The sequence below is a fragment of the Falco naumanni genome, chromosome 6, assembly GCF_017639655.2.
Source record: "Falco naumanni isolate bFalNau1 chromosome 6, bFalNau1.pat, whole genome shotgun sequence".
Taxonomy (NCBI): Eukaryota; Metazoa; Chordata; class Aves; order Falconiformes; family Falconidae; genus Falco; species Falco naumanni.
Window position 1 is genome coordinate 73,235,083 of NC_054059.1, and position 25,733 is coordinate 73,260,815.

The 25,733-nt window shown below is 49.9% G+C and overlaps 1 protein-coding gene across 14 annotated transcripts in view; it reads left to right on the plus strand.

The window, feature by feature from the left end:
* The window catches only part of OTOF (otoferlin), a 115,797-nt gene that overhangs the window by 61,166 nt on the left and 28,898 nt on the right, over nucleotides 1-25,733 (plus strand). For 9 of the 14 annotated variants that reach the window (XM_040599107.1, XM_040599109.1, XM_040599108.1 and 6 more), the window contains exons 10-25: nucleotides 733-780; nucleotides 3,019-3,048; nucleotides 8,309-8,382; nucleotides 11,376-11,502; nucleotides 12,056-12,110; nucleotides 14,215-14,346; nucleotides 14,841-14,903; nucleotides 15,783-15,867; nucleotides 17,035-17,194; nucleotides 18,419-18,605; nucleotides 18,940-19,126; nucleotides 19,819-20,042; nucleotides 20,952-21,060; nucleotides 21,550-21,733; nucleotides 24,558-24,678; nucleotides 25,329-25,429. In XM_040599107.1, the coding sequence (XP_040455041.1) occupies nucleotides 733-780; nucleotides 3,019-3,048; nucleotides 8,309-8,382; nucleotides 11,376-11,502; nucleotides 12,056-12,110; nucleotides 14,215-14,346; nucleotides 14,841-14,903; nucleotides 15,783-15,867; nucleotides 17,035-17,194; nucleotides 18,419-18,605; nucleotides 18,940-19,126; nucleotides 19,819-20,042; nucleotides 20,952-21,060; nucleotides 21,550-21,733; nucleotides 24,558-24,678; nucleotides 25,329-25,429 (1,887 nt within the window). Of the gene's footprint in view, nucleotides 1-732; nucleotides 781-3,018; nucleotides 3,049-4,849; nucleotides 5,106-8,308; nucleotides 8,383-11,375; nucleotides 11,503-12,055; nucleotides 12,111-14,214; nucleotides 14,347-14,840; nucleotides 14,904-15,782; nucleotides 15,868-17,034; nucleotides 17,195-18,418; nucleotides 18,606-18,939; nucleotides 19,127-19,818; nucleotides 20,043-20,951; nucleotides 21,061-21,549; nucleotides 21,734-24,557; nucleotides 24,679-25,328; nucleotides 25,430-25,733 lie in introns of those variants that run through there. The other 5 variants (XM_040599116.1, XM_040599117.1, XM_040599118.1 and 2 more) reach the window with 2 other exon arrangements.

Here is a 25,733-nt window from a genome sequence, read left to right on the forward strand (position 1 = left end):
CAGGGCTTTCTTGTATTCACACCACCCCCCCACCCCCCAAAGAGCAGGGCTGCTTTGTACTTATCCTGTTCTCCCCTCTGCCCAGCAAGGACACTTTTCCTTCTACTCAGGGGCCTTCCAAAGGAGCCTTGATAATATTTGTCCATCTACCTAGCTATCCACCCATCCATCCGTTCATCCCAATGCAGTTACCACCATCCACCAAGGATTAATCTCAGTACAATCCTATGCATCCATCCATTTCATTGCATTTCTTTCCATCCATCACTGTAATTCTCTCCACCCATCCATCCATCCACCCACCCATCCATCCATCCGTCCCAGAATAGGTCAGTCTGTCTATTCATGCTAATGCCATTCCATCCATCCTACTGTGGTACTATCTGCCCACACATCTATGCACAACACCAGCCAGCCCAGTGCCCTATGATTTATCCATCCATGTTCTTTTTCTGACAGTTATTCTTTCTTCTTCATGCAGTCCCTCACTCCTCCCTTCTCATTCCAGCACCACCAGTACTGTCACTGTTTCTGTACCCAGTTCCCTGGATGACAGTGGGTTAGGAAGTCCTGTTGCAGCAAGATCTCCCTCTGGCATGCTTGTGAATTGGGTTTGGTTGATTGCTTGGTGCATGCTGCTGATGGGGGTTTTGAGAGGAGAAGGTGCGCAAGGGTCTCTGTCACTGCAGGAGGATGAATCACGTCTGAATGAATTGTGCTTTGTGATTGCAGAGCTAAGACTAAGGGGAAAGAGAAAAGACACATCGTGTTACCATTCAGGTACCCTGACTCCCCGTGCCCCTGCTCATGCCCAGGTTTACTTTCCAGCTCCAGCCTCCAGCCTCCAACCCTTCGCAGCACTGTTACTGCATCCCCCTGCAACGGCTGCAGGGCAGGACCACAAGTTCATCTGTGCTAGTGAGAGTGCTTAAGACCAAGTTGCTGGAAGGCATAAAGCAAGAGTTCTCTGGTAGTGCCACTAATGGGAAATCTGTGCCCTTTTCAGGCAACCAGAGCCCAGGCTGTGGCTATCTGCAGTCAGAGGCACCTTTTGCAGTGAGGGTTGGAAGGGGTGGGCAAGGGGTAAGGGAGTGGAAGGAGAAAGAGTAATCTGATGTTAGCTGCTCCACCACACCCTTGGAGAGAGATCTCTGGACTTCTCACGTAGTGCAGTCACCTTATTCACCCAGGCACCAGTGATCCAAGTGCCCAGGACCAGCAGCACTGTGTGATGCTGCACACAGAAGCCAGGAGAGCAGAGAGATGCAGGAGGGAGACAGAGCAAGAGAGCAGCCTCAACTAGGTTCTCGCATCCCTCATCCAGGCCACATTTCCACCAGTGACATGAGCAGGGAAAGGATGCAGGCTCAGGCACTACCCTGTCCCATCCACCTGAGGATGTTGCTCCACATCCTGACATATCCAGGACCAGACACTCTTGCAGCCCTGGGGCAGCTGGGATGGGCACTGGTGGGCAGGGAGAGTTTCCCAGCCTGGCTGGGGCAGGGAAGAGTCTTGCACCAGTGAGTTGCTTGGGGAGATGCAGCTACTGGTCCCTACAGTAATGCAAAGGTCTTGTGCACTCAGACTCAGTCAAACCAGCCATGCTCGGGGTGAGATGGTGGTGAGCCATGGCTTTGAAGGGAGCTCAGACCACATCCATGAACTTCAGGACAAAGCACGGAGTGATTTAAATCTCCTCCTGGTACTGGGCAGGGGCACTAGGGCAGCTTTTACAATGCAGATGAACCAGCTGAGCTGCTGGCATTGGTGTTTGCCTGCTCCTGTGACAAGCTCAGCTGGCAAGGGAATAATTTCTGCTGGTTTGCTCCCAGAGCAAGTGTTGGTGCAGGGAGAAAGCAAGACCACTTGTTTCAGAAGCAGCTTCTGGATGGGTTTCCTTGGCTGTTTTCCAACCCAGACTCTGAGCTAATCTCTGCCCATGCTGGGCTGAACAGGAGAACCCTGCTTTTCCCAGATGCCCACACAGTGATGGATATTGTGCTAGAACTGGTCTTTTAGACTTCACCTCTCTAAAACCTATTCAGCAACACATCAAACAAAAAATATTTTTCATCTGGGTCGTTTTCCAGCAGCTGAGTACACAGAGAGCTGGAGCTTCATGCCCTGAAGCTACTCTCCTGCCCTATGTTCCCAGCACAGATGTGGCCATAGGGTGGAGTAACAAGCTGTAATTAAAAAACAGCCCTCCTAATTACTTTCTAGAACTAGTTAATTGCTTTCTCCTCCCCACTTTGCTGATGTGCAGTAGGGGAGATTAGCCAGGGAAGAAAGAGTGACTGGGGAGGAAAACAGGGAGGCAAGACCCAGGCAGAGAAATGTAGGAGCCATGAGGGAAGGAAAACAGGTTTGAAAAGCCACAAAGCAAAGCAGGGATCTGCAAAGTGAAACAGGGAGGTGAGAAGTCAGGCTTTCCTGCATGGTGTCGTGGCAGGAGGATGCACTGTCAGTCTGAGCAGGGATGAGGGCCCCCAGATCCAGCCCATCTCCTTCAGCTGAGTCCTCTCTGGAGGGAGGATGTGAGTACACCTCTGTGGGAGGGTAATGAAGACCACTCCCCTCTATCAAAAAGTAGCAGAAGCCTTATCTCCTGCCCTGGCAGCATCCCCAGTCTGTGCACATACCTACTCACACATGTGCATGCACAGCTGTAGCTGCTTTACTGGCCCCATACATGCACCCAGTGAATACTCACCACCTTCAGTTCCTTGTGCAGGGAGCTGTGGTTCTCCTAAGCTCCTCTAGCCTAGCAGAGGGTCATGCAGTGATGTTGTCCACCTAAAATTACAGATGTGGGCAGGACAGGGGTGTTTGGGGTCAGCCTTGCTGAGGAAGGTTGTCTGTAACTGCCGCCTGGGGATGGGGCACTCATGAGGAGCAGGGGAAACTGCAAAGGGTTGAGCAGCCTCTTCTGGTTTTATGGTCTGATTGAAGCACTTGAAGTGCACTGAAGCTTGTTTGCTTTTTGTTCCCTTGGTGCGTGGCCACTGGCTCCAGCAAAGGCAAAGAGAAGACAAAGGAACACAAGTAGGTTTCCTCTCCCTGCTCCTCCTCCTCCTTGTTTCCAGCTTTCCTAGCTCATGTTGTGGCTGATCTGGTCTGTGGTGTGCTCTCCCTTTCTCTAAAGCTGAGCCTGTCAGCCCTGGAGGATCTCGGGTCTCTTGGATGTATGGCCTGAGGCTTCAGAGCCTGCAGGGTATATTTATCTACAACAAAAGCTAAATGTAAAAGACAGGGCCAAGCCTGTCCTTGGCAGGTCCTTGGCAGCACTGGAAGGCAACTGTGAGGTCTGGAGGGAAGCCTGTCTCCCACCAGGTTTGGATGGGTCCTGGCTGAGGGGAGAGTTTCCCAGCTTGGGCACTGACAGTCCAGCCAGGACTCAGGGCAGGACAGGGTCTGGGCGTGGGTAATCAGCCCACGGTTGGGCAGAGGGAACTTGGCACCAGCTTTACAGCTCCTCTGCCCACAGGTCAGGCTGCCACATCATCCATGTAGACAAGTTTCTTCAGCTTCTGCCTGCCTTGTATCCCCAGCTGCTTGCACTGATACCAGACCAGGCTGTGTCTGAGCTCCCTCCTAACAGCAGCATCCTCCAGCTTAGCAGATCTGCTGAAATTTAAGCTTGAGTCTCTTGCAGCTCCAGATAATCTCCTGCTGTCCAGGCACTAATCCCTGCAACCACTGCAGAGCACTTCCCATCTGTGAGGTCTCTTCTGGCTCATGTTTATCACACTGCAGTTTAAGGACCAGTTTATGACAGTATCTTACTGATGGACCCTCCTAGTTAAGGGTGTAAAGTGAGGAGGCAGAGGTGAGGTGGGGAAAGGGGAAAAATGTCTTCAAGCAGTGAGCGAGGAGAGGGCAGACTCAGGAAAAGATAGGAGATCTCCCTGAACCAAGCAGCCTGGTTCTTTCTGGCTCCCTTCCCCAGTTCGGCTGTGCAGGGAGGGGGGAAGAGGAAAACTGGGTTTGAGGACTGGGGTCTTCCCTGGGTTCAAGGGTGGTGTGTGTAGGTGGGGCTGGCAGTGGGGTCTGTTCCTGGTACTGGTGGCAGAACTGGAAGTCTTGTTAGCACAGAGGTGATGGAGGGCATAATTTTTGCAAAGAAATGAGCCATGAAAATCCCGCTCCCTGCTTCCAGCTCCCCAGTAAAAAGCAATGATTAAAATGTCCTTTTTTTAGCCATGAATAATTAACCAGTAACCTGCAACCGTGTCTTTAACTAGAAGCTGGCCAGGAGAGAGACTGCTTCCACTTCCCTGCCCATGTCTCAAAACCTGTCTGTCCTTCCGTGCTCCCCTCCTGGAAAGCCACACGGGTGGAATCCTAAAGGACAAAGCCAAGTGCTTTTGGGAGCAGTGAAATGGAGGATGTATGCTTTGCCATCAACTGAATATAATTCATCTGCTCAATCCCATTTTACCACTAGAAAATCCAAGGGGACGGTGCTATGGGAGGCTGGGTGGAGGCTCTGTTGTCCAGTACAGGTTTAAGCTTTGCTCAGGGGCTTGTCCCTACTCGGGGACAGAGTCAGGGTGTTTGGTCCACACCCCTGGACTTGCAGGAACCCAGTCTTGACCCTGCTGCCAAATTGGGTTGCAAAGGGCCAGGAGCTTGCGCTGTTTTGGAAGGGAGTAGGCAGGCGGGCAGCAGCATCTTCTCTGGCATCTCAGTTCTTTAGGAAACCAGGCTAAACCCAGGCTTTGGCAAAGGGGGGGCTCTCGGTGCTGCCGTGCAGCCTCTGTCGACATCTCAGGTTCACGGGTCCTCATGGAATATTCATGTGGGGATGGTGTCAGCTCTCCACCAGCACCGGCTTCCCATCCGCACTGCCGCATGCCTGGCAGGAGAAGTGAAGGGGTTGGTACGACCTTTGTTTAATGCTGCAAAGACCCTGCTGTGCCCAGAGAGGCTTGGCTGGGGTCCCCATCCCTGCCTGGTCCCGACCTGCATGTGGGACACAGCTCGGCACCGGGATGGCTGCTCCACCCTAGACGTGCTGCTGGCAGCTCTCCTGTCTCGACTGAGCTCTTCCAGCATCTCCTCCTGGGGGAAGCCAAGTCCTGGACAGCCAGCAGGTGAAGGTAGTGCCTCCAGGGATGGGCAGGGGGTATGTGTGGGATGTGTCGGTGCTCACCTGACTTGGAAAAGGTGACAGATGGGGTTTGGGAAGGGGCTGGGGGACAAGGGTGAGCCTCTGGGCATCTGCCTCCAAAGCATTTGCAACAGCTCCTTCCTCATCCTCCTTCCCTTCTCCTCGGCATGTGCCAAGCATGCTACCAAAATCAATTTTTTCCCTTTTTTTCCTTCCCCCCCCTTTTTCTTCTTTTCTTTTTTTTTTTTCTTAGTGACTTCCAAACTCTGTTATTTCCTAGATATTTGCCTCCCTAGGGCTCCAGTCCACTGTGATAATACCAGCAAGGGTAGTGAGAAGGAAGGAGGCAGTACCAGTTGTCCTAACTGGGGCTGAGAAGAGCAGCAGGGAGATGTGCAGGTGTGGTGACAGCACCTGAAGTTTTATGCCACTGAGGGACCTTGTGCCCTCTGGACTCTGGTCTCTGAACCAGCTAGAGCTGAGGCTCATCTTGTGGATGTGCTAGAGGCTGTTTCCCATTTCTGGGGCCCCTTCTGCAGTAAAACTGCCTTTAGGGACACGCGAGAGGCTCTTGCAGCTGATGTCCCCAGCACATTTACTGAGGCTCAGTTGGCAGCATGAGGTCATTGCCCCAGGAGCGGAGTGGGGTGACACTGGCTCCCACGTGCATCCCTCTGGAAGGACCTGGGTTGGGCTGGTGCTGCTGGGATGGATCCCAGTGCGTGCTCCTTGGACCTGGTGCTTAGTCCCAGTCTTGTTCCACACAGCCCAAAACCAGCTTTGTCATTTCACTGATGGGGTATGAGATGCTGTGCTAATCAGATCCCAGTGCATCCTCGGTGCCTGTGCAAGGACCTTGTTATTTTGGGTCCTGGTAAAGCACCAGCACTGCCAGTGTCTTCCCTGCATAGTCCTACTGGCTTCGTCACCGGTTGCTCTTCTGCTTTCTTTTACTTCCCAAGGAACCTCAGAAATTCCCAGGACAGATACAGCGATTTTATCACTAACCATCTGCAAGCAAATTGCCTGGATGCCAGCTCTAGGGCTGGTGGGAATTAATGTTTTCCCCCTCCATTTTAAAGAAATTAATTGTAAAGAAGAATGTAATGTAACCGACCCTGGAGGTGTGTTGCCTTATGGAGGAAACTTAGTGGTGGAGCGTGGTCTCAGAGCAGGGTTTCACAGCCTGAGCTGTTATTACAGTGTTTGCTCATTAAAAAAAAAAATAAATTAAAAAAAAAAAAAGTTTGCAAATAACTTAGAAGTTTTACTTTCCCTGCAGTACCTCAAGGCAGTTGTTCTCTGGCGTGATTATAGATATGGAAACCTAGCCCTCATCTTTCCTCCTCCTTTAAGTTGTCCTTTCACTGAGGATCCCATGGATTAATCACAGCTACCAGAGACTGCCTTGAGGCCTGAGCATTGGTTTAGTCCCAATTAAACCTCAGCTATAAGTAGTTCCTGTATCTTATGCTGACCTTCTGCCCCGACTGAATTCCCCCTCCCTTGGTGAATACATTATCCTCCTAGTCTCTTTAATTTTCTTCTCATTTGCTCTGGCTATGCAAACCAAACTTCCAGTTATTTAAAACGACAAAAGCATCAGGCTGGCTGCAATGCCAAGACTTCTTGAAAAAAAAACACTACGCAATTTCATCCTTTGGCCTCAGCCACATGTGATCAAAGCTGAGACTGGGTCATCCTGCAGTTTTGGTGCTGTCACCTGGCTCATGGGCAGCGCATCCCAATCCTGTAGCATCCAGAGCTGAGACCAGGCTCCCCTGCCCTGGCAGCTAGTTTGGAGGTGAGGTTCCCCCTTGCTTCCAAGGTGGACCAAGAACACATCTATCAAACCTGCAAGGTTTCTGCAAAGAGCAACACTTTCAGGTAATGGGAATTTTCCAGTAAAAAAATAATACCCCTTCAGCTTTACCACCTTCTGCTTTTGGGACAGACACAGGCCCTTGCCTTCAAGTCTCTCTCCAGTTGTTTGCTCTTTAATATTAGAACACGGTTATCGCACAATCTGACTTGTGCTTCTTGCTGGTTTCAGTTTTACAGATGCCATGGAGGTTTTTTCCTACTGAGGTTTTCAGCTGAATCTTCAGGCTAAAAATCCCCATGACATCCGGACTCTACAACTTACACCAGAGTAACTTAGAACCTCCCACCTCTTTGCAACAGCAGCATGGATTTACCTCCAAATAATGTGGAGCCATCTCCTGAAAATATGTGCAAGGCTGTTATTAACAGTCTCTGCCCATTTGCTAGCCCTGCATTTGAGAGCAATCCAGACTGCAGTGCAGAGACCCTATCGTTTACAGAATGCTGTATTTGTGTCTATTTGGTGTTCATAATGAACGCCAAGTAACACAGGAGTCCAGGTTGTCAATGCGTTTGTGTTGCATGGGCTGATTTTGGAGCTGGAGTAATGATCCTAGCCCCACTGAAGCAGTTGGAGCTAGAACTTCTTCAACTTGCCTTGAAACAATGAATATTTTTAGAGCAATTTGCAAACCATTATTTTGATCAGCCAATCCAGCCCAAACTGCCTTGAGTTAATTTGATCCCAGTCTAGTTCAGGTGCAGAGCTGGGACTGGCCTGGTGATGGTGTTTACCATGCTGGAAGGGTGAAAACCGTCTTGCTGCAATGGGCTGCTGAAAAACCTTAGGCTCTGCGCAGGTTTGCTGCTGGTCAAGCCGAAGAGGTTATTGATTTTTTTCACAGTGAGGTGGTAGGGAAAGTGGTTGGACGTTTTGATTTTTAGTAAATGGCTTTAGGTAACTGCCCTGGGAAGCAATTGTACAAACGAGTCGGGAGAGATGAGAATTCGGCGTGCAGTGGCAGGCAGCAGCAGAGATGGGAGGCACGTGCTGTGGGCAAGAGTTCCTTGGCTGCTAACGCTGTGCTCCAGCCTTGTGCTTTATCCCAAATTGAGGCATTCCCTGAGGGGGAAAAAAAAAAAATAAAAATATCCAAGACTCAAAGGCTGTGCATTTAGCTGTGACCTTGACCCTGCCGTGTCTCATCTTTGCAGCAGCCCCTGCTCAGTCTTTCAGCTGATATTTCCTCTCTTGCTTTTGAGCTGTGAAAGGCTCCTCCTGTTCCCACCCCCACATCCTAGAAAACAGCACAAAAATACAGTAATTGACATGGGTTTGGGCTTTTTTTTCTTCGTCTCTTCTTCCAGAGCTGGGAAAGGAGTTTTTTCAGCCATGAAGCTTGGCAAGACGCGTCCATCCAAGGATGACCATCGGAAACAAGGTATGTTGTTCCTGGGAGGAGGTTGTTCCCTGCTCCAGGGCTTCTTTTTGGCTGTCCTCCACATCCCAGGAAAGCACCTGAGATGCCATAGAATCACAGAATGGTTTGGGTGGGAGAGGACCTCTAAAGACCATCTAGTCCCACCCCTTCGCCATGGGCAGGGACCCCTTCCACCAGCCCAGGCTGCCCCCAGCCCCGTCCAGCCTGGCCTTGAGCCCTGCCAGGGATGGGGCACCCACAGCTGCTCTGGGCAGCCTGGGCCAGCGCCTCGCCGCCCTCACAGGGAAGAATTTCTTCCTCATCTCTCATCTCCATCTCCCCTCTTTTAGTTTAAAGCCATCACCCCTCGTCCTGTCGCTACAGGCCCTGCTAAAAAGTCTGTCCCCAAAGTGACTCACATGGGGCACAGCCAGCTGGTAACTTGGGGATTAGACAGGGAGCACTGGATGCTTGGAGGAGAGCTGCAGAGAGGGTCTCCATGGGGAAATGGGAAGTAGGAACTGACAGAAAGAGTTTCCTGCTGAAGGCTTGGCCAGTCTTCCCCCACCTTGTGATATCCCACCTGTGGCAACACCTGTGAGTTGTGCAGGCTGCTCCTGGCTTATATTTAAGGGCTGATTTGCAAATGTGACAGTGCAAAGCAGGGTTTAGCCCTTGCACCTTGCTGGGTGCACAGTGCAGCAGCACCATGAGAGGAAGGGCTTAGCTGCTGCAGGGCTGCCTGTCCCCCCAGCTCGGCACCGCTGAAATCAGATGCCTTTCTGGAAATGCACAAGAGGGGCAGCGATTGGAAATTTGTTGTTGTTTCCATTCAGACCAAAGGGTTGGGTTTCAACAACAAAGAAATGGAGGAATGCTGTTTGCAAGCAAGGGCGAAGTGTTGCTTTAGATAGTGTTTCTGGGCAAATCTCCACTGTTCTTCAGCCAGGTTTGAGGGTAGGAAAAGGGGAATTTGGACAGGGACACCAGTGTAGGTAGAGGCATTGGCACTGGGAAGGCATGGCATGGAAACCTGGGTGGGCTCTCTCTCTCCCCAGTGCCTGGGCATTCATCTCATGGTTAAAGCTTTATGCAAGACCACAGAGAAAGCAGCTGGGATGCAAAGGCAGGAACAGGGTGTGCAGTCAGGTAGTGAAGTGCCCTTACAGATCAGGATTTACCCGTGGTCGGGAATGGTTGCAACACAGCTGCTATGTTGCATGGTGTAGTCAGTGCTCCATGGCCATGGGGCTCCTTCTTCCCCTTTCCCCAAGTACCCCTGGCTTTCACACACCTCACCAGGGCTCTGCTCTCTTAACACCACCCTCCTCAGCCTCAGTGCTGTTCTGGCTGTGCTTCCTACCATTGGTCTGGCCAGGTGGTGATGGGACAGGGTGGGTGTGTTGAACCATGTGCCTGCTGGCCAAGTCAGCATCCCTCCTGTGCCATGCTCTGCTTTCCTTCTGTATGGACTGCTGGTCCTGCTCAAATCAAATAGATTCACTGAATCACCAAAAACCAAGCTGGGAGGGTGCTAGTCTGTCTGCCCACCCGCACATTGCAGGATCAAACCTGCTTAGGTCCTTCCCAGCTGGTGGGGTTCTAACTCAAACTCAGAAACTCCCAGTTGAGTTGAGGATACCCTTTTCCCATCCAACCTGCAGCAGTGTATCTCTTCATCCTGATGGAAAGCTTTTGCTGACACCCATCCTAGATCTCCCTTGCTTTAGCCCATGTCATCTCAGAAAACCAGACCAGACCTGATTTCTAGTCTCCTGGAACACGCCAATCTCCATGTCTTAGGTTAGCAAAGAGACAGGGAACCTGTTTCCCAGGAGCTGTGCCTGTGCTGTGTGAGTGGATTTGGTGCTACCCTCCTGTGCCAGCAAAGCAAGCCAGTGATCCAACAGCTATACTGGTGTTTCTGGCCCAAGAGAAAAAACAAATTATTATTGCTGCTTTGTGGTCATTTCCTTACCAGAGCAAAGGCAGGAGGGGCAGGCATGACACACACAGGGATTGTGCAAGGAAAGTAGTTTCTGAGCAACTTTTACCAATAGAAAGGTAGACTGGTGGGCAACGCAGCTGTGGCTCAGTACTGGTGGGATCTGAGGTTTTGACTCTCCCTGCAGCAATTTTTCATCTTGGGAAATAAAATCATAGAATCATTTACATTGGAAAAGACCTTTGAGGTTATCAGGTTCAACCGTTAACACAGCACTGCCAAGCCCACCACTAACCCATGGCCCTGAGCACCACATCTGCGCATCTTTTAAACACCCCAGGGACGGTGCCTCCCCCCCTCCCTGGGCAGCCTGTCCCAGTGCTGGACACCCTTTCGGTGAAGAAATGTTTCCCAGTCTCCAACCTAAACCTGTCCTGGTGCAACCTGAGGCCGTTCCCCCTTGTCCTGTCGCTTGTGACCTGGGAGCAGAGACCGACCCCCCTGGCTGCAGCCCCCTCCCAGGCAGCTGTAGGGAGCGATCGGGTCCCCCCCGAGCCCCCTCCTCTCCAGGCTGACCCCCCAGCCCCCCCATCAGACTGGTGCCCCAGCCCCTGCCCCCTGCCCGGCTCTGGACATGCTCTGGCACCTCAAGGTCTTTCTTGGAGTGAGTGGCCCCAAAATTACCCTTTTCTCCTGTTTTTTCATACCCCTCTACCCCAAAGCTACACAGCTGGTTGTCTTTGCAACTGTTCCGCTGGTAGTTGGAGCTGCCACACTTGCTCAAGCGCTCTTTCACCCCTTGAAGTCTGGGGCATTTGTCATTTTTTGTTTTCTTTCTGCCTTCATGAAACCGTATACAGGCACACTGCCCAGGCGGAATAACGTGTCATGCAAGGCAAACCTTTTTTTAGTCCCTTTCTAGACCAGGTTGTCTGTGACCTGACCCGGTGACCATTGTTCTTTGTATATCAGGTGAGGTTGATGGGATGTATTGGTTACCTTTCTCTTTGCCTTTAATTATTCACCGAGTGGAAACAATAAGAGACATTGTTTTGTCTCCTTTATGCAGATGAACCTGCTGTATTGGAGGCAGAAGACCTGGACCAAAAAGCCATCAGGCAGGGAGGCAGACTGGAACCGGACACCATTTCCTTGGCCTCTGTCACAGCTGTCACCACCAATGTCTCAAATAAGAGGTGAGGTCCAGATGTGAGCTTGTGCAAGCTGGGGGATGAGGGCATGCTGGCAAACACCCCACAACCAGATGTCCCCTGAGATGGGGTATGTTGGAAATCACATCGCCCCATGTGGCTGTTGGGTTTTTTGGAAATACCTGACCTACTACAAAGAGCACCAATGTTCAGGGGTGTTTGATAGCCCTCAGGGTTTATATTTCTCAGATTGAAAAATGGCAGGAGCTTCGAGGGGTGACCCTGCCAATGCTGTGTCACAGCTTGCAGCAAGTCAATACTTGCCAGGGGAGGTTTAGATTGGATATTAGGAAAAATTTCTTCACTGAAAGGGTGTCCAGCACTGGAACAGGCTGTCCAGGGAGGTGGTGGAGTCACCATCCCTGGGGGTGTTCAAAAAACACATAGATGCGGTGCTCAGGGACATGGTTAAGGATTGACTTGGCAGTGCTGGGTTAATGGTTGGACTCGATGATCAACAAGGTCTTTTCCAACCTCTATGATTCCATGATTGAGTCCATCTGTGGTTTTACTGAGGGTTTCTTCTGCTCCTCCAAAGGTCCAAGCCTGACATCAAAATGGAGCCAAGCGCTGGGAGACCGATGGATTACCAGGTAGGTGACAGTGTTGTGTTCCCAACCTCAGCTCACAGGGGTCACAACCCAAGGGATGGGGGGACAGTTTTACAGGGAGTGAATTTGTGCTGAGTTTCCACATGCTGCACTCGGCAAGCATGACTTCCCCAGAGCTGACATTTAAATGGTCGAGGCAATAAACTCAAGAATAAGTAATTAACTGGTTTTGCTGTCCATCATGTGAAGCCCAGAAAGCCCCAATTAATCTGTGATTGGCGCAGGCTGTCCCCAATATGTTGCTCTTACTTCCTAAGAGCTTCCAGTGTGCTGCTTAGTATTCAAGATGGGTGAGTGCTGGCTGGCAGTAGGTTGCTCACTACATTTCCTTGAATAGTCTGGTACGTGGCTGCTGTGGTCCTGCTCAAGTGATGTTCCTGCCACTTTGTCTGGCATTAGAAGAATGACACATTTCATTTCCCAAGGCTCAGATGATGCGTGCTGCTCCCTTTTACTAGTTTGTGCCAGCGTGGTTCATAAATTGGCTTCTCGTCTCTTTTTCACAAGGTTGTGCTGATTCAGCAGTGATTTAGCTTTTATGTCCTCTCTCCTCAGCACAGCAACATGTTCCTGGGGATATCTTGGAACAGTGCATATAGTGATTTCTGTTAGAGATTTATTACAGAACACTTGCAGCATACACTGCAGATCAAAGTTTGAGGCTTACAGGGAATGAGTGCGCTTGGTTCAGGAGAGGGGAACATAAAGAACATAAAGGCAAGGGGGAAGGTGCAAAACAAATGAAATCCAAGAGGCAGAAGGAACACGAGGTCCAGTTATTTGGCTACTGCAAACAGGAGGATGACAAGGTTGGTGTTCATGGGGAATGGCTAATTTCTGGAGTATAATGGGATTTGCAGTTCTAGGCTGGTTCGTGAACAAGGCACATGCCTGGCTGACCTCCCTACGTCTGTTTTCCTTTGACAACTGGCTTCTGTGGGACATCTGAGAATTAAAGAGGAAAGGGCTTTATCTTCCAGACCGCATCCCTGGGAAACCTCGGCCTGTGGCAGCAGAGGGGATGGAGGGGGGGGACACAGTGTTAATGAAGGATGGTGCCCAGCCAAGCCACCTCCAGGAGCTGGCGTGGGTTGGGGCAGGGGTGGAGGGAGGGTCTGGGTGCAGAGATGACTCCTCAGAAGACGTTTGGGATGTCTCTGCACACTTTTCTGTGCTGTATGTGAAGAGCGAGCCCGAGCCAGGTTGCATGAGCTGCTGCACTACTGGCCATGGGCTTGGCGGCGGTGCCTGCACCTCGGCCCCCCTGTGCTAAGTAAATGCCAGGCAGCCTTGCCCCCTTCCTCAGCTGCCTTTTAGGAGTACTTTAGAAGAGAATATTTCAGCTTAAATTATCACAGCATCCCAGCAACTTCTGGTGATTTGGTGGGTTTTTTTGTTTGTTTGATGTTTTTGGGTTTTGGGTTTTTTGTTTTTTGTTTTTTTTTTGCTAGAATCTGAACCTTTTTTAAAGAAATCTGATTGAAAGTCAAGTCTCTTAATATGTTACCAAAATGAAATTTCCCCGAATTTACTCATAAATATAATAGTTTAATTTTTAACGGATTTCTAAGATAAACCTGACTTCAAGTACAAAAGTAATTAATGATAGCTAGAGAAAGCATGTGTAAATTAACTCATATGTTGGGCTTCAAGGTAGCCAGGACTGAGAGTTCACATTATTTTAAAAAATTTTTAAAGGAACCCCAAATTCACTGTGCTTTGAAACCTGGAGGTTACCTGTCCTACCACCAACTTGGGATAGATTTTAAAGAGATGACTCTAGAAAAATGGCTACTGGGAACTGAAAAGATTTTTTACCTACACAGAATTACACCTTACGTTTTTCTTTAAGTTAAGAAATTTAGGTATAATCTGAGCAGGAATTCCTAATAGAAATTTAATATTGCAAGGAGGGAATTTATATATGATCTAAATACGTAATGTTAATTTAATGTCACAAAGTGGATTGAGTTTTGAATGACAAACTTCTGTTTTTCCCCAAGATTTGGGAAGACGGGGGTTAAGGCAATGAGTGGCATCTGATGCTGCTCTCAGGAGGTGAAGGTGTGCAAATCCCTCTCCCCAGGTCAGCATCACTATCATCGAGGCCCGGCAGCTTGTTGGGCTCAACATGGACCCCATGGTCTGCGTGGAGGTTGGAGAGGAAAAGAAATACACGTCCATGAAAGAATCAACCAATTGCCCTTACTACAATGAGGTGGGTCTGTCCTCTGGTGACGCTCACAGCTACCTGCTCCTCAGGGTCTTCATTGCTGTTAGTCAATTAAATGTAGTTTCTTGTCACTTTGGGGTTTTTTCCTTTTTTTTTTTCTTCTGTCACCTCTTGTTGGAATAAGATGAAATCTCAAACCACGCAGAAGGAAAAGTGAAGCCTTTGCCCTCTGGTATTTTGCAAAAATGGTAAAAAGTACACTCACTTGATCTGTGCTAAGGTCGTCTTGGTTTTTCTAAGAGGTCAGTGCTTCCTTCTAGTTCCCCAGACTGCAGAGGCTGTCAGTGTTGGGGCTCACATGGGTGCATCCCTGCTGTGACATGTGCTGCAGGATGTTCCTCCAGGCAGTCACAGCTTCTCCAGCTGGACTGTGCACTGTCTCTTCAATCGAAAAAATAAAAATCCAAATTCAAACTCTCTCAACCCAAAAGGAGCCCACCCCAGCTCTCCTGCTTTCACAACTGCTCCTTCCCTTTCAGTACTTCGTCTTCGATTTCCACGTCCCCCCAGATGTCATGTTCGACAAGATCATCAAGCTGTCTGTAAGTGAGCATGGTTGCATTGTCCTTTTTGTGGGGCTTTGGGAGAAACCAACCTGGTTTATGTATGCACTGGGGATGGATTTAAGGCCCTTGATGTGAGATCCCAACAGAAGCCAAGGTGTTCAGTCCTACGAGCCTCGCCTCTTTTGCAGATGCTCAGTCCCTCTTGCTGTTGCTGACCTTCATTGCTGGGTCGACACAGCTCCACTCCTGCACTCGCTCTCTCCCTCCATGGATGATCTCTGATATTTCAGAGCCAGGCAGAACTGAACCTGTCTTGGGATGTGTTTAGGCTTGGCGAGGAGGACAGACCTCCTCGAGCCTGCCAGAGGGTTTCCTGGGGTACGAGACTGGCAAAGCTATTGTGGAAACTGAGGACTGCAGATGCTGAGAGCAAAGCAGGGGCTGCAGGCCTCCCCGTAGCCATGGAGGAGGGTGATGAACAAGATTTGCCAGTTCACTGACCAAAGCATGCTAATTAGGAGTATCCATATCCTTCCTATGTGCAGACCAGCTGTACAGTTACTCCCACAAAGGGAATTAGACCATAGATTTCCAGCATCCTAAAGACCCTTCCTTCAGGTGAACATCCCAGTGCTTGTTGCCATAGTGGCTGGAAGACTGCATCTTGCTTCAAAGACTGATTTCTTTGCAGTTATTTGTATTCAATCCAAGTATACACTTGCTTGCAGTACTACTAAGCAAGAACTGCCAGCTCCACTGTGGCTGTTAGTGTCCTTATACAGACCAAGGTCCTGCACAGACCATGGAAAATGCATCAGCTCTTTTCCCATCTGACACTGAACATCTCTGGAAAGAGCCTTTTGGCTCTCAGGGCTTGGAAAAAAGTCTGACTGATTTTCCCCTCTCCATTTCCAGGTGATCCATTCAAAAAACCTCTTGCGCAGTGGGACTTTGGTAGGCTCCTTCAAGATGGATGTTGGAACCGTTTATACCCAACCTGGTACGTAAATGCTGTTTGCAACTAGTCCTGTGTGCATAGGACCTGCACCACTGGACAAATATCCTTGCCAAGTAGCCGGGTGGGTGCTAGGTTCCATGGGTGATGCTTATCTAACTTAATGGTAGTATCCTGGACATAAGCAAGTCACCTGGGCTCCACTGCAGTCAGGAGAGACCACACTCAGCAGCTTCAAGGAAAGTTGTACATCCCATCCTGAGATAAGGTGCTACAGCCAGAGGCTGAGATGCTCTCTGGGTGTGCTGCTGTCTGTCCACTGACCACCTGAGGAAAGAAGCCCAAGGTGACTTGCTCAGGCAAGATATCAACCTTCCAGATAGCTGAAGCTCATGGGCTGGACCTTGTCCTCTGTGGTTGGCGTTTGAACCAAGAAAGGAAGATGTCTGGTGTGCAACGTAAAAGAGAGAGAGGTTGATCAGTGCTGCTGTCATGTTGATCACTGATGATAAACAGAACAGCAATGCCCATTTGAGGGCCTGGTGCTCACCCTATGCTAAAGCTGCACACACAACACCCCTTCAGAAGAGATACCCCCAAAATCACCTCAAGGTGCTTTTTTCCTGTGCTCCCACGTCACACCTAGTGCAACATTCTGCCTCTATAAATAAGCCTGAGAGCTAAGATGTGAATGAAGCCTCCAGAGTCTGCACCTGAGGGGGGTCAGCAGATGATGAGGGGGACCTTAAGGGAGCATCTAATCTGGTTCCCTGCTCCAAGCAGGATGAAATCTTTCTAACACCATCCAAAAGGCACCTGAGACCTTAAAGACTTAGAATCATAGAATTATTTAGGTTGGAAAAGACCTTTAAGATCAAGTCCAACTATTAACCCAGCACTGCCAAGCCCACCACTAAGCCATGCCCCTAAGTGCCACGTCTACATAACTTTTAAATACCTCCAGGGTTGGTGACCTCCAGTGATGGAGACTCCACCCACTTTCAGACAATTTATCCCATTGCTTCTCTAGTCTTCAACATGAGACACATCTTCCTAATGAATTTTTCAGAGGTTTCTGTCTGAATTCCTCACACCTGAAGATGTTTCTTGTATGTGTAAGTCCTCCCACTTGAGTGGAAGGATGTTTCCAGTCTTCATGGTTATTGCTGTGTCTCATTCTGATAAATGACTGTCTTGTCCCCTGGCTTCCAGAGCACCAGTTCTACCACAAATGGGCCATCCTTTCTGACCCTGAGGATCTCACTGCTGGGCTGAAAGGTTACCTGAAGTGTGACATCGCTGTCGTAGGGAAAGGAGACAACATCAAGACTCCACACAAATCCAATGAGACGGAGGAGGAGGATATTGAAGGGTAAGGATCTGCAGAACCAGCTTCAGACAAACTTTCTTGGGAATGACTTTTCATGTCTCTTTACCTTGAAATCTACAATGAGGACAGCATCCCTACACATCAGGCTGACAGCCCCTCTAGTACACGTACCTACCTTGTGCAATGAAACCAGGGGGACCCATAAGTTGTTTTTCAGAGAGAGAACACATGGCAGATTACTGGTGTGAACCCAGGTCATATCAAGTAGAGACAAGTCATTTCTGTTAGGTCAGACCGTCTCCTGATTGTTGAGCTCTCTATACCAACAACCAACACCAGCCTGATGTCAACCAATTTGATGTCCCCCCTGTTTACCTAATGCTCCTGTTGGTGCTTGGGTGGGCAAGATGGGATGGGATGGGGTCTCATCACCCGCTGCCAGGGCAGAGCAGGGTGGTCTGGATGAGGCTGCTTGCATGGGCAGGACTCTTTGGTTCCCCAGAGCATCTAAAAGGTTTCAGCCCCAAAGCGTTTCAGGCTAATTCAATATCTCTGAGTGCAACCATGGGCTTTCAAATCTACCCCTCAGCCTCTTGCCACATGGTCAGAAACCCAGACTGGTAGCAAAATACCAGTGCGGGTCTATTGACTTGCTGGCAACCGGAGGGCTTGAGGCACTACCTGAAATATTTTGGGCCATCGTTCCATGCTGTAGTGGTGATATTATCCCACTTTTTCATGGACAAGTCCAGCAGTTCCTCTAGAAATTGTTTTGTTCACAGCGTCCCACGTGGCTCCCATTTCTTCCTCCAGAAGGGGAAAGCCACATACAATGAGGAAAACAATTTAATGGAGTTCAGTTCTCCCCCCAAAATAATCACCTCAGCTCCCCTTGTACCCTGACAAAGAAAAAAGGCTCTTCTAACATCCCGTTCATCTGGCCTGCTTTAAATGTCTAAATTAGGCTGAGTTTAATTGTCTTCTAGACTCCACTGACAATAATTATGTTCCTTCTGTGGAATGCCCAGAGGCACCTCAAGGGGCTTCTCTAAGATTTTCCTTACAAAACCATCACTCCACATCCCAAAACAGGAAGATGGGCAGAAACAGAACAGCAATAAAACATATGGCTGTGGAAATGGTCATCTTTCCTCCTCCACAGAGCCTGTGCTCAGAAAGTGGGGAGCTTCTCCCTCTTTGGTAAGCCTCTCCCGACAAACCTGCCGACCCCAGCAGCTGTTTCCCACCTATCTGTTGACTTTGCAGGAACCTCCTCCTCCCAGATGGGGTTCCTGCGGAGAGGCAATGGGCTCGTTTCTACGTCAAGATCTATCGAGCAGAGGGACTGCCCCGTATGAACACCAGCATCATGGCCAATGTGAAGAAGGCTTTCATTGGGGACAACAAGGACTTGGTAGACCCCTATGTGCAGGTGGTCTTTGCAGGGCAGAAGGTGTGCAAGCTGTGCATGGTACCAGGGTGACCCTGGGAGGTAACGTGAGCAGGACCAGCCATTGTACAGGAGGCCTGATCTTAGTTTTCCTGGCATGTAGAAGCTGAGATGCATGGCAAAGCCACCTTGTTTGCTATGTTTCCCCTCTCTTGTGCAGATTGTGATGGGTTTGCAGCACTCTTCAGCTGAGGAAAGGAGCTTGTTACTTGGGAGAGGAGAGTGGCCAGGCAGAATGCATGTTTCAGTGGTGATTAGCAAGGAAGCAGTTCACATTGTGAGGGATGGCTTGGGAGCTCAAACCCTTGTCTAACATCTGTCTCCTCTCACTTGGCAGGGGAAGACATCCGTACAAAAAAGCAGCTATGAGCCTCTCTGGAATGAGCAAATAATCTTCACAGAAATGTTCCCCCCGTTGTGCAAGCGGATAAAGGTCCAGATCCGAGACTCAGACAAAGTCAATGATGTGGCCATTGGTACCCATTTCATTGATCTGCGGAAGATCTCTAATGAAGGAGACAAAGGTAAAGCTAAGGTGGGGAGCAGGCTGAGCTACCTACTCTACTAAGGTAGAGAGACATCCCTTTGGCAGAGAGTTAGCACAGTGGCCTAGGCTCCCTCCCCCACCCCTGGAGACAGCTGCTTCTTGGTGCCTGGCTGGAAAGACCTTGGTTCTCTTGCAGTGGTCTTCTGAGGTCACCGGACACACACTCTTTGAAACCAAGCCCAATCACAAGACTCCAATCCAATACCTGAAAGCAAGGACACCCAAGAACAATTTGCTGTTCCAAATAATTGCTATGAATGGATGAATGTCTGACAGGCTCCCCCATTCACGCACACATGAACACACCAGCACACATAGGCAGGACCGATGTGAAACCAAGGATGGTTCTAGAAAGGGGATTAATAGGATGTTCCTTTTTCTTGACTCACATTGGGTGACTTGCCCAATGGGCAACAAACCTCTGTCTTTGCACCTCTGACTCACTGGTGCACTGCACAGTCCCCATTGCTGCCTTCACTGCAAAATGGTCTCCATGTATGGTTGCAAGCATGCATTCTCATGCACACACGTGTGCATATTCAAGCCTGCATCAACTTGTACAGACCAGGAAAGTGATGTTAATCCATAAGTGAGTTTGTACCCTGAGGCAAAGAGTTGCCCTCCTTCTTGCACGTCCCCTTCCCTACATGCATATTTGGTCTGCTGCAGGCTTTCTTCCCACCTTTGGCCCTGCGTGGGTGAACATGTACGGCTCCACTCGGAACTACACCCTGATGGATGAGCACCAAGAGCTGAACGAGGGTCTGGGTGAAGGTGTCTCCTTCCGGGCCAGGCTTTTGTTGAGTCTTGCTGTGGAGATCTTGGACACCACCAACCCAGAGATCAACAGCTCCACCGAGGTGCAAGTTGAGCAGGCCCCATCAGTTGCTGATGTAAGTCGCCCCTAACCCTACAGCTGCCAGTGGTGAGTCTTGGGTCTCAGGCCTCTTGGGGTTTTTATATTTGGTCTCACAAACCAAGGATTTTGTTTAGTGTTTTCTTAAGAGTTCTGGATCCTTCAGCACAATAAAAGCAAATCTGACAAGGATTTCAGGTTTTGCAGTCATTCAGATGCTTACCTCTCTTAGGAATGCTGGGCAGAAGGAGTATCTGAGTGAAGGAGGATCCTAGATTTTGAGATGTTTCTCCATTTGGGATTTAGACAGGGCAAAGAGAGAAGAGAGACGTCTCCTAATGCCAGATGTCTCACTCTTGTCCTGATGATGGGTTTCAAAGAGAAGACAAGACTAATATATTTCCCAACCAATTCTGGCAGGATGGAACTGGTCAGAGAAATTGAAGGGCTGTTTCCTGACAAGAGAAGCCCCACAGCTTTAGTCTTGACATGTAGAGCCTGCAAGGCTGCTGCCTGTGCTCTGCATGAAAAGACACATCCAGGCTTGTCGTAGCTGGGGGTGCCTACATATGTCAACCTCTATGAGCCAAGGGTGTAGAGTAGAAATGGAGAAGTCTGACGGCAGTGTGACTGTGTGAAAACTCTCCTGCAGAAGTAAAGTGGCCTTAATTCAGCTCAAGGGGAAACAAAATGACTGATCTCAACCCATTTAAAAATTAGGGCAAATCTTTTAATTAAACTCTCTCTGCAGTGAGCCTGGAGATGGCTTAGTCTGGGGAAGAGGAACTCTCATGGTCCTCTTGAAAGCCTGAGCAGTGGCACCTCATCTTTGCCCATGAGGGTGCTCAGAGGTGCTAGGTGATGCACCCTTCTGCCCAAGGGGACCTGCCCTGCCAGGTGTCCCTCCAGATGACCTCAGCCCTGGTCCCCATGATTTCTCCTGCAGAACTGCACTGGGAAGATGGAGGAGTTCTTTCTCTTTGGAGCCTTCCTAGAAGCTACCATGATCGACAGGAAGATTGGTGACAAACCCATCAACTTTGAGGTCACAATAGGTTGGTTGTTTTTTGGGGAGGGTGGTTTTGAAGCATGCCTGGTGGGGAATGCAGGATCCATGGCTGAGAGCAGGATTTCTTCCCCTTTTTCTATACTAACACATGCTAGAGCACAAAGGGCGCTCAGTTTAGGGAGAAGGTGATGGCTACTCTCCTGGCACAAGCCATGTGGGGCCCCAAATCATCTATTGTGTTCATGCTGTGCTGTGGCCTGTGGAGCTGCTCCCTCTCTCACCCTGGCTTCGTGCCTCCCAAGGCTGACCACCAAATGGAGGGAGTGTCTTCCTACTAGCTCAAGAGGGGATGTGAGCAGGAGACAGGCACCCATCACTCATTTATGGTTCCTGGGCATGGTTTCAGAGAGTTCAACTCCACTGCCCCCCATGGTTCCTGCAGAGAAAACTTTTCCCCAACCTGAATTAAAGCCAAGAGATCGAGCCCTGTTGGAGTTACAGTCCTGTGAATTTATTTCACCTTTTTTGCCTTGAGGTAACTATGGGAACCAGATTGATGGTATGACCAAACCCATCCTACAGAGGAAGAAAGAGGGACGGAATGGGGATGAGGAGGAGTCTGAGCTTCTCCAGAACTCAAGTGAGGATGAAGGTGATGAGGATGGAGAGCTGGTGTCTGTTTCTTCATCTCAACCTGTGAAGCCCTTGGTCACAGACAGGTAAGCATGACTGCTTGGCCACTGAAGTGCCTCTGGGCAGAGATGTGGCTCTCAATTCAGACATGGTCTGTACGTGTTGCCGTACGGCTCTGGGTGTCTGAGCTCCCACCACTATCTGCAGAGCTGCAGTCAGTGCTGTCGTGGGGCCTGGGTTCATTCAGCCCAGCAGATCTGGGAACAGCAGCAGGGATGAGATCTCCATGTAAAGGGAGATTAGATACCAGGTGTGTCGCAGCACTCTCAAAACTATCAAGCTGCAACAAGGTCTTTCACCACCTCATACCAGCATACTCTTCATACAGTCCCTCTGCTGCCTTCTCCTCATCCCACCTCCTCCAGGGCATGTGTCCTCTCTCCTCTCACTTCTTCCTTGGCTGCTCTCTCTTCATTGGGTCTCAACCACTTAACTTAACCAGCCACACCTGCACCTTATCTACATCGGCCAGCCCACCACCCCCGAAGCCAGCCCACCGCCCCCGAAGCCAGCCCACAGCTGTATATTATCAATGCTAATTAACCCAGCTTCATTCCACTACACACATGTAGATAGTTGTCTTAGATACTCCAGTCTGCCGTCTGACTCACACACACACCATTCCCTACAGTTCTGAGAATTCTTGTGGGTTCTCCGATGTCCAATAATGGTTGGATTCACCTCTCAAGCTACCCTGCAAAAGACATCCTTCAATCCACCTGGCCAGATTTGCACCCAAAACTCAAGGCTACGTGATAACTTTAGTGCTCTTGCCCTATGGCAAATAGGGATGGAGTTAACCAGTGGATTAAAAAAAATCGTTGGTGAGCACTGGAAAAAACAGATTAACTTCTGTATGTTTAAGTTTCATACATTTTGGAGACAAGTCTATAAGGAGATCCTTAGGATTTCTGCCGTGCTTGGTGGCACAACCCAGTATTGCACATCGGGAAGGAGAAGTCAGGGCTTTGCTCCTGCTCTCTCTCTAGCTGCCCAACATACAAAACATCACGAGCTGCCTAACTTTAATCCATTTGGCGTTGGAAACAGAATTAGGAACCGACAAGACGTCGTGAGCACCATGTGGAGGAAGGGAAAGCTCCATCTAGAGTTGAGGCTAGATTTCAGAAGTGGGGTAATTTGTGCTGAGACAAGGAGGTGCATTATTTCATCACTTGGGATCTTAAAAGCTTGGTAAGGTCACTGACACACAGGAGAGGATGTAAAAACTGCTGGAAAAAATTCGTGAGAGTATGTTAGGCAGGAGGTTGGGGTAAAAGACGTTACATCCTCTCACTTTCCCTGGTTTGCAGCATCACTCTTGGCTGGTCTGTCTGTCACCATTGCTTACAGTCGTGGGCAGCCACACTCCGGTGTTTAACAGAACCAGAACTTGGGAAACTGGGTCCTACCCTGGGTCTGTCAGTGAACAAATCGCTTCTGTTTTCTCTGCCTCTGTTTCTCCAGCTATAAAATTCCGGCATTTTTTTTTGTCTGCTTTATGAATTGCTTTGTGATGTGCAGGTCGCAGTCACCCTAAAATACAGGCAAGATTCAGACAGCTGCAAGTATGAATCTGGTGGGTGCTTTCCACCCCAAGCAGCTGGATCAGGAAGCCCCAAACTGAACAGGATCAGCACGTGTGTCTTGAGATGGCGGCTGGGCTTCAGCCACAGCCTGGATTTGAATACAAAGGACTAGTACTAAGGAAAGCTAATTGGATTTAACCTGATGAGATATGCTTTAAGTGGGTCTTAACTGTGTTATACTAATAGATGGATGTTAATAGAATTAACTGACTTAATTCAATTGGGAAATGAAACAAACCACACTGAAGCGAGGGTATTTGCACTCTGGAGAAAAATGTCCCCCTTGGAGTTCCCTCACTTGTTTACCAGCTCCTTGTCAAGGTGAATGCCACATGGAGATAAGGAGCACTGATGGTATTTGAGCCTGTCCCCTGGGCTCTGTCTCTCCTGCTCTTTACCCAGATGTCTCCAGCCCCTGGGTGCTGGGAGGCTCATGTTCAACTGTGGGGCTCTGCTGACATCTCCTGGCTGGAAACACCCCGATGGCTTCCAAAGGATGAGCTGAATCTGCTTTTTAATTAAGGTGTAGCAGGATCTGCAGTGGCTTTACACTGGGTGGATCTCAGCTCGTGGCCAGTGATCAGGCATCCAAGAAGCATGAACCTGTTCTTCAGCCTCATCCTTCCTTTAACTGTACCACAACTATTTCAAGGCCAGACTGGATGTGGCTTTGAGCAACCTGGTCTAGTGGAAAGTGTCCCTGCCCATGGCAGGGGGGTTGGAACAGGATGATCTTCAAGGTTCCTTCCCACTCAACCCATTCTGTGATTCTATTACCACTCCATCCCACCAGCAAGTGGAAACCTAGAAAAAAAATACAGAGACCTCTGCCTGCCATGAAGGCCAGGAGACTAGGAGATGCTCACCAGCATTCAGAAAAGGGTGTTAATGGTTTGGTTTCCTTTGTGCCCTTGCCCACGTTGCTGCCACGCTGGAGACATTTCCTCTTTGCCGGACTATGGGTGAGGCCGTTTCTCTTTGAGTCACCAGGTCTGAGATGGTAAATTTGCGATCCCTGGGCACTGCACCCATCCACCCTGGCTCTGGTGTTGGGAAGGATGCTAGAAGAGGGGGAGCCTTTGTTTTTCAGGGTGAAATTCACCTTCAGCTCCCTCTCTCCCATGCTTGACCTCCTGTAAACCGCGCCCCCCGCCCCGGCCCCCATCACAGCATTGCCTCCCTTGGAGAGGTGGTGGGACAGGGACTGTTCCTGTCTGGGAGCATTACCACCATGGAGCATCTCTTCTGCCTCCTCTTGCAGGAACTACTTCCACCTGCCGTACTTTGAGAAGAAGCCCTGCATCTATATCAAGAGCTGGTGGCAGGACCAGCGCCGCCGATTGTATAATGCCAACATCATGGACAAGATTGCGGACAAGCTGGTCAGGACGTGCTGGGGAGGGAGACATCTTGGGGCATGGGACTGGCCTGAGGCACATCCAGGCTCGCTGTGCATCTCTGCAGCTTCTCATAAAGCAGGGACAACCAGTGCAAGGGCCCACTAACAAACTTGTGCCAGAAAGGGGGAAGTTTCCCAGTGCTAAATGCTCCACAATTTGAATGTCCAAATCCTAGGAGCTCACTGAATTTTCTGTGGGTCAGACCCATGTGTTCCCACCAAAGGGAGCTGGGGTGGGGAGGTTTTGTCCCCCTGGACTGTAGGGGTGAACCACTTGTGTGGCAGAGACTCCTTAATAGTCTCAGCTAACTCCCAAGGAGCCTTTGTGACAGCTCCACATCGGCTGGCTCACAGCAGGATCTGTGAAGGGAGAGCCTGGCAGGTCCAGCCAACACAGTGTGGACCTTGGCCAACTAGTCTCCTGGAGAGTGGTGGAGCCATTTCCATCACCCAGAGCCAGGTCCCTGTAGCCAAATGTGTGCCAGACTTGAGCCCTGAGGCCGGCAGATGTTTCTCACCCAGCCCCCAAAGGACAGCTCTGCGTGGGGGTTGGACGTCAGGGGGACCTTGCCCCACAGTAGGGTTCTGCCCTGCCCCCCCTGCCCCTCACTGCTTCCCCCATTGATGCTGCAGGAGGAAGGGCTCAATGACGTGCAAGAAATGATCAAGACGGAGAAGCCGCATCCGGAGCGCCGGCTCCGAGGGGTCCTGGAGGAGCTGAGCAGTGGGTGCTTGTGAGTAAAAGATGGGCAAAGGTGGCACACTGCAGATCCTTGCTCATATGGGGCTATAGGCAAGGTTGCAAGGGTGAGCTCACCCTGCCTTACCCTCTGGATGACAGGCAAGCATTTCACCGCATTGACACAATGCCATATCAACCACCTTCTGGTTTGCAGCATGGGTGAAGGGGTGCTTACATCTGCACCCCAAAGACCCCAAACCAGCGGTGGAAATCTCAGTCCTGTGGCCTCCATGGGCTGGTACCTGATTGGCACCTGCTTCCCATGCATGGCACTCAACATAGGGTGCAAATGGGCC